Here is a 7,817-nt window from a genome sequence, read left to right as displayed (position 1 = left end):
CCCTTTTGGATTAACCAAAACTTTATTTCAAGTCAAACATTCGAAAATGAACACTTTTGAGTAAAAACCCTAAAAGAAAAGGCATTACAATGTTTTTTCTCTGGCTGCTACACTAGAGACAGACAGAAAGCAGGTTTTGGTGACAGGCAGGATAAGAGTGACGCATTTTCCCTCCCGGGCCTATTGCCTTTCATAGTGAGCTGAGGGGCCTGGGTCATGTGGAAGAGGGTGGAGGGGAGATATTCTTAAATGTCACACCGACAGTAATCTCCTGCATGGTGGTCGTTCTCTGGACGGTTTAACTACATTCAACTCTTCAACATGACAAAAGATCTAAAACATTCTCAACCAACCTTCAAAATAGACTTTCCTATACATTATACTATTATCTTTGCTTTGTGAAAGTAGAGCAAAAATACAATCAGCTGCAAGCTATGTGCAGGACGTCGACAGCACCATTTATGTCATATCTTCATTGCAGTCCATTTGTGGCACTCTGATTTCAAGTTTTTAAAGTTTTTAACCCTTACAGTATGGTAAACAATTGTCTTAATGAGGATCTGAGGCGTTTAAGGCAAAATAAGACACTATTTAACAAAAAATAATCCTATTGATGATGGTTAAAGAAAGAAAACAGTGATTATATCAACATTTGAGAGAAATCTAAAGTGAGAACAGGAGAAAACAACAGAAGTTGTTCCTGCATGTTTTTATACCTTGAGGTGTACTATCGTTAAATATTTAGCAGGCCTAAAACATTCTCTTGTTCGGATGAAATACAAAATGCACCATTGTTGGATTTGTGCCAAAGGACGTGGTGATTATCTACAGCAAGTGCACTTGAGGAGATTTGACAATTCCAAACTTTGCTTCACTCCTGACAAAAACACAGGCTTTGTAAACAATACATACAGGTGCCGACTAGTTGTTACACTCGGGTTAGGTTTAGTTCACAAGGCCGAGCATGGAACAGTGTGAGTGGGCTGTTCACCGTGAAGTCTGTGACAGTTTTCTATCAGTTCATTCCGCTTTTTCTTTCCCCCCATCTACTGCCTTCACCGGCTCGGGATCCTCCAGCAGGGCTTCTTTTCTCTCTCTTTCCTTCACCAGCTGCACGCCACAGTAGGTCACAAGTAACACTGAGAGGGTGGACAGAGGAAAACCTGGAAGAAAAACACAAAGAAGGAAAGATAAAGGATTTATCTCTGTCATCTGTTGATAATCCTGTGAACAACCTCTACCATATTCTGGTGTTATTAAACATTCCTGTATTCTATGTGAAAGAAAGCAACAAAGAAGAGGTTAAGTCATTTGATATCTGGAGGATGACGCCGCCCCCTGAGACTCTGTTGCTTTTGATGTCCGTCTCGCTTTCAATAGAACTGACAGAAGAGCCTCAGTATGTTTCTACATAATACGCTCTCGTTGTTCCATACCTTTGAAAATCAGTCGTCTTCCCACCAGTTTGGCGAACTCCAAACTGTTCAGGGAGAGGACGTTGTAGAGGATAATGGTCCAGAAGTTGGCAGCGTTGAACACACCCCGGATCCTGCGTGACATGGCTCCACCCATAAAACCCTATATTTACAGGGGAAACAGGTTCAAAATTACGCAGAGCATCATACCTATATTGACTATAGGGACTTTTATCTGGATGTTTCCTACCTCAATGGTAGAAAGTGGTGGCAGGGAGAACAACTTGGCCACCCACAGCTCAAAGTTGAGGCCAAAGCAGTTGAAGAAGGACCAGATGTAAACCAGCTGACACGGGCCCAGCCACAGCGTGGTGATTGCGAAGGTGCAGATGGTTGCCAGGAGCTCCTTGAAGATTTTATCGTGATCCCCGCCAATGTAGTCATAAACATACCTGCAAAATAATAGTTCAAAATTAAGTGGATAGAGAACCAAAATCGTCCTCCATGAACATTAGGTTTTGTAAAGCTAGAGTAAATGTGTTGTTATTAAGAAGAAGAAGAAGATGGACCTTTATTAATCCCCCGAGGGGAAAATTCAGTTTCCACTCTGTCGTGCACACACATGCTTTTTTATACAGGTAATACAGTACACACAGTACACACATTGTACAACATGCACATACAAAATACACACACAGTTATATGCACACATACACATGCATTTGAGTGGTCAGAGCCGAGGCAGCCAGTCTAGCCGGCACCAGTGAGCAGTTGGGGTTAGGTGCCTTGCTCAAGGGCACTTCGGCAGTGGCCAAGGAGGTGAACTGGCTCCTCTTCAGTACCTACCAGTCTGCACTCCGTATTCTTTTGGTCCAAAGTCCGATCCCCTACAGACTGAACTACTGCAAACTGCAAACTACATAACCTAAGGAACCCACATCATGCTAGCTAGTCACAAAGGAGGCTAAATTGGATCCAAAGTTCGAGGTGGCAAAACATTTTTTAGACAGAACTGCTCACCATCCAATGGCAGAAGAATGCCAATTTTGGAGAATTCTCCCAATGTTTAAACTCATTGATACACAATTCCTCCATGGTCTTGGTGTGAATGTGGTATTTTGGAGGGACAACGCTTATTAGTTCCTGAATGGTAAATGTTTTCTTTTTTTAGGACCAAATCTGTGCCAATGGTCATCATTTACTTCCGTCATAATGTTCTAAGCCCTTATGCAGATGTATGACTAGACCTGTATCTCAAATTAATCTTCAGGTTCCTACTTTTTAGATGTTGTATTGTACATACATTCTTCACCAGCTATTCCCCAATAATGATCCCTTATCCCTCTAAAAAAAAAGAAAACATTGTATGGTAGGGAGGTCACCGGGGAAGAGATTTAACACACTTACCTGCACAGCCAGTCGTTGATGCCTCTGTCAAAGTGCCTAGAAAAAGGAGAAATAATCCACATTAACACTTATACACAATTTCAAGGTTAATCAACGTCACCAAAGAAAGAGAAATAGCGCTTACGTCTCAGCGAAGACATAGAGCATGGTGATACATTTAGGAGGCTGAGGAGGGTCCAGGTGGTCCAGTCTAGCCACAGTGTTGATGACACCAAACATTATGGCTGCCTTCACCCAGTCATACACCAGGTTGGAATAAGCCAGACCAGCTGGGTACACATGGAAACAAAATAAGATAAGATAAGATAAGATGGACCTTTATTAATCCCCGTGGGGAAATTCAGTTGCAAGGAGAGTGTTGGTGAACTTTGATACTGTATATCCATTAAGTTAAAAAGAGCCAATATTAGAGATTAGCTCCTCATCATATATATGCTCACCCAGACACCAGTCAGAAAGCTTGGCGACCAGCTTCATGTCACTGGGGATGGTCAGGATGTAGAGGTAGTGGAAGAAGACGTCCACCACCAGAATAATTCCCAGATGCAGCAAAGCCTTGGTGGTGATGTTCCACATCTCCCTTTCCTTGCGCGTCAGCTGGGTGTTGTTCACCTGTGGAATTAAAAACACAAACCATCATGGTTGGAATAAGGGTAAGAACATACTGATATTCAAAATCTAAACATAGTTATATCGACTCAATTCATTGTGTTTGGTTATTACATTAGCCTTTAGGAGTTTTCTAAAACAATTTGCCCTCATGAGTGATGGCTTTAATAACTACTGTCAGATTTCAAATGGCGGCTCACTTTTCCACTTTGACTTTGACTCTTAAATCCTCACCTGGGCATGAAACTTGTCGAAAGTCATGATGGGTCCGAAGAAGAAGAAGGGGAGGTAGAAGTTGTATCTCAGCAGGTCACAGAAGGTGTAGTTGCCCTCCTTCTTATCGCAGTTCTCCAAAGCAAAGCTCATACAGCGCATGATGCTGAAGCCACAGCCTCCGTAGAACAGGACGTCTTGCAGGTCAAAAGAGCCGGTCACCAAGGCTTCCTGAAGAAAAATCGGAGCAAGCACTTTACAACACTACTCCTGCACCTTGTTATAATTTAAAACAGCATATTTTGGTTGTATTATTTTCTCTTATATATATGTCATACTAGGGCTGCAACTAACTGTTAATTGGATTACTCAGCCGATTATTTTCTTGACTATTCTCTAGGTCTATGAAATGACAGAATGTTTCTCAAAGTCCAAGGTGATGTCTTTAAATGTCTAATCATATTATATAAAAAAGAGAAAAACAGGACATCTCCATAATTGAGATGCTTAAAAGAGCTGTTTTCTTATCAAATGTGCATCCAAAATTACTTTTGACTATTAAACGAGGATTGAAATATGAATACTTTTCTATCAATAGACTTATCGATTAGTCGATTGTGTTAAATTAAATTAAATATAAGTTGAAAAAATGAATTCAACAAATTCTAAATAATAACGTATCTCCATGCTGGTTTTTCTGATTATCTCTTTGAATGTCTTGTTTTATAAAAAAAACTGAAATATTCAGTTTGATATAAAATGGTAAAAAGCTAGCTCATATTATTGAGGGTGAGAAGGTCATCATTATCCGCCTTTTTGATTAAAAGTGAGACGTATCTCCTTTTTTTCAGGCAATCCAGCATTCACTGTTTACGCATCTAAGGCCTGAATGAGCCTCCCTGATGGTTTTTGGTTTAACTCAAACCCCCCCCACTCACCTGCCAGGAGTTATAGGGCTCCAGCTTGATGGAGGCCAGCGCGCTCAGGCCGGCAGCTAAGCACAACCACTTCATCTTGACCAGGGCGACGCTGTAGAGGATGATGCAGTGAGACAGAACCAGAGCCATGTAGGTCCAGCCCATGGTGACCAGGACGGCCAAACCACCGTACACCCCAAAGATCAAGGATCTGTGCTGTGGGTACACAGGCCAGCGTGAGTGTGATAGCATCCTGGGAATACTTGTACTACTCATGAATTCATTTATCACACATGAGGATTGGTGTTAGTATAACACTGTTGCATCTACAATATGGATATAATGGAAAGGTTAAATTGTGGAATAACAACAACTCCATGTTTAAATGGTTTGAATGACACACGTGACAAATGTTATACAATTCACAAGTTTATTAATGTTACCTTACATCCATTTATACCAATCTTCATTGTAAGCATGGAACAAAACAGAAAAACATGTTTAAAACAACTGTGTTAAATATGTCGAATAGACACTCAGCAACATACACCATCGCAGTCAAAGAGAATGCAACCCATGCTCATGCATCAACTCAATTAGGTGTAAGACTTTGGGGTACAAATATACAATATGATCCATTTGTCTTAATAGAATTGTATTGAACTGAACAGATTTTAATGTAGAGCCCATGCCTTACATCAGCACATAGCTTTGCATGCACAATAATATGTATTTACCACATATTGAATGTATGAATGTCTTTTGCTTATTAACGTTGTATTATTTCATGATTTATCTCTGTTGGAATTATGGTAATATTGTTTTGGCAAAAAGACATACTTCTACAATAATATACAATTCATTTATTTTCATACACGACATAAAAATGTGTTGATACATTTTGCATGCATTTTTCTTTACCATCATCATATAGCAACTTCTTCAAATTTAATTCCACAATTTTTTCATACAATATCGGGATATTGATCATTTTCAATCAATCTTTTTTGCCAGGACTTGTTTTTTCTTATTCCCATTGTTACCTATATTGTATTTGATATATTTATTTTAATTTTCTCTTTTCTTCTTTTTTTTTTTCTGAGGTAGAGGGGGTTTGTTACCAGGGTCGTTTTCGTTATGCGCCTGGGGCTTCTTGACTTCACCTGTCACATTTCATATTTTTAAATTTAGATTTCTTGCAGCCTTATGTTTGCGTAAATATTTTAATAAAAAATTCATCTAATTGATTGGTGCAAAGCTTGTGCAATCAAACACACCAAAAAACATGCATGTGTATATAGTACATTCAATACAAATAACATGCCATTATACCTGTATGCAGTCAGATTACCGTGCTATAGCTGATGGACATTCACACACATGCACGCACCTTTGGAGCTAGCAGGCTGAATATCTTTGCAAAGATAACGTGACCGGCGAGAGCGAAAAGGATATGATTGCGGAATGTAGAGAACCACATCATCCATTCGAAGTCTGCAGCATCCTGTGGCAAAGAAGAATTCATCATTAACACGTGACCAACACTCTCTCATTTAACATCCTGCATTAGGAAATCCAATTGTAGAACACATTGAGATACGCAATTTACCATTTTCCTGCCAAAGTAATGCCATCCTGGCTGCACACTTTCTTTGAAGGCCTTCCTGTCTATATTCTCTGAAGGAAAAAACAGAACAAGATTTAGTATTTTATCAACGTGGTATTATATTTTCAACAGAACAATATACAGTATGGTTAAGCTTTAAGGTTTAGAGGAGCTAAATCCAGACTTTGGGCAGCTTCATTTTTGGGTGTCTATGTAATAATCATTTGGAGAATACGGTCCTGCTGGAACGGCTTTGGTGTCACTTTAGGATGATCCTAGTGAATTGTAGGTGCATGAGCCCATTCACTCCATCTGATAACATTACATATTACATAATGCACTAGCTGCAAAGCTTTCTATTTTTGAGTCTGACATCTTCACACTCATGTGGTCATAATCTGGTTGTAGGAGATTAGTTCACTGCACAATCTGAATGAAACGTGAAACACAAAAACCATATTAGATAACAAATATAAGTGTGAAAGCGATCAGAATCATGGCATTGATGTTAATACTTCCTATTCAAGGCAACGCCCCCAGCCACTCCAGCTTTGCCTTGTTACACTAATGGACATGAAAAAAGGATATCAAAATGTGTGGGTCACTCAGGGAAAGCCTCTTACTCCAGGGAACGCAGCCAAGCTTTTATTATGAATGTACAGTGCTACAGTAGCGGTGTAAATGCCAAAAGACTGAGCAGCCAAAAATGAGCATTTCAAGAGAATCAGGAAGAAAAAGAATCAGGACCAAATGACAACATGACTCTGCCATGACCGATCTGACTGTGACAGACAGTACCATTCACCAGATTACACTAAATCCATTCAGAGCCATATGTAAAGAGGATACTTTTAGCTATTTACTGTCTAATACATGCAAACAGTTGGGAGTATTTCGGGACGAAGTGTCTGGGATTAGATGATGAGTTTAATTTAGTCTTAGTCTGAAATATCTCCACCAGAAAAATAATTAAAAGTAATTGGAACATCTTTAAATTGTCTGCCTATTAATAGAAAAACAAAGTTATTGGGGGATTAGGGGATTTTTTGTTCTGCTAAAGGGATGTTGTTCTATGTACTTGTGTCCTAATTAGGGGTCTTTTTTTTGTTGAAGCGCATTTTAATAAATAATTCCCATTGTTAAGTGGTATTCAGTGGGATTTATTAGGACTGAGAGCGCTAAATGTACTCATTAAATTGGTACGAAGACAGTGCAGCTGCTCTGAAAGTGCTCGTTTTCTCTGTCTCAAAAAATATAAAATTGAGCTTCAATATGTTACTGCACGTGCTTTGGACATGTCTTTGACTCTTGATGAACTCACCACTTGAAGCTTCAAATATCCAACTGCCTGCCCATATCAAGGCCACGCCGAGTACGGCTGTGTAGAGATACAGCTCATATCTGGGCAGGGCAGACTTGATCCCCATGGTGAATCCGTAAACTGGAAGCCTAATGGAATGTAAAGCAATCAGCCACACAATATAAGATCTCACTGAATGAAGGAAAGCGGCAGAAAGAAAAAAAACACGTCTTAGAAAAAAAGCAAAGGATTTTCAGATGACTATTTGGAAGGAATGTGTTTTTATTCTGGTCTGAGACAAGAGCATGCACTTTTATTACTGTAGATGTGTTCACTTTGGACATTCTATT

General features: G+C 39.5%; 1 protein-coding gene across 3 annotated transcripts in view; it reads right to left on the bottom strand.

Moving 5' to 3' along the window:
* Positions 1-7,817, bottom strand: part of LOC104963174 (protein-cysteine N-palmitoyltransferase HHAT-like protein) — a 9,325-nt gene continuing 1,508 nt past the window's right edge. For 2 of the 3 annotated variants that reach the window (XM_010791734.1, XM_010791735.1), the window contains exons 2-13: positions 7,489-7,616; positions 6,171-6,238; positions 5,952-6,065; positions 5,005-5,025; positions 4,583-4,777; positions 3,666-3,875; positions 3,263-3,434; positions 2,947-3,091; positions 2,823-2,858; positions 1,666-1,867; positions 1,437-1,578; positions 1-1,163 (exon numbers count right to left, since the gene is read on the bottom strand). In XM_010791734.1, coding sequence (XP_010790036.1) covers positions 1,021-1,163; positions 1,437-1,578; positions 1,666-1,867; positions 2,823-2,858; positions 2,947-3,091; positions 3,263-3,434; positions 3,666-3,875; positions 4,583-4,777; positions 5,005-5,025; positions 5,952-6,065; positions 6,171-6,238; positions 7,489-7,594 — 1,554 coding nt within the window. In that variant the 5' untranslated portion in view covers positions 7,595-7,616 and the 3' untranslated portion in view covers positions 1-1,020. The remainder of the gene's footprint in view (positions 1,164-1,436; positions 1,579-1,665; positions 1,868-2,822; positions 2,859-2,946; positions 3,092-3,262; positions 3,435-3,665; positions 3,876-4,582; positions 4,778-5,004; positions 5,026-5,951; positions 6,066-6,170; positions 6,239-7,488; positions 7,617-7,817) is intronic. The other variant, XM_010791736.1, reaches the window with a different exon arrangement.

This window comes from Notothenia coriiceps, unplaced genomic scaffold (genome assembly GCF_000735185.1).
Source record: "Notothenia coriiceps isolate Sejong01 unplaced genomic scaffold, NC01 NC01_scaffold00035758, whole genome shotgun sequence".
NCBI classification, from domain to species: domain Eukaryota; kingdom Metazoa; phylum Chordata; class Actinopteri; order Perciformes; family Nototheniidae; genus Notothenia; species Notothenia coriiceps.
Note: the sequence above shows the minus strand (reverse complement) of the source record. Positions and strands in the feature narration are given on the sequence as shown.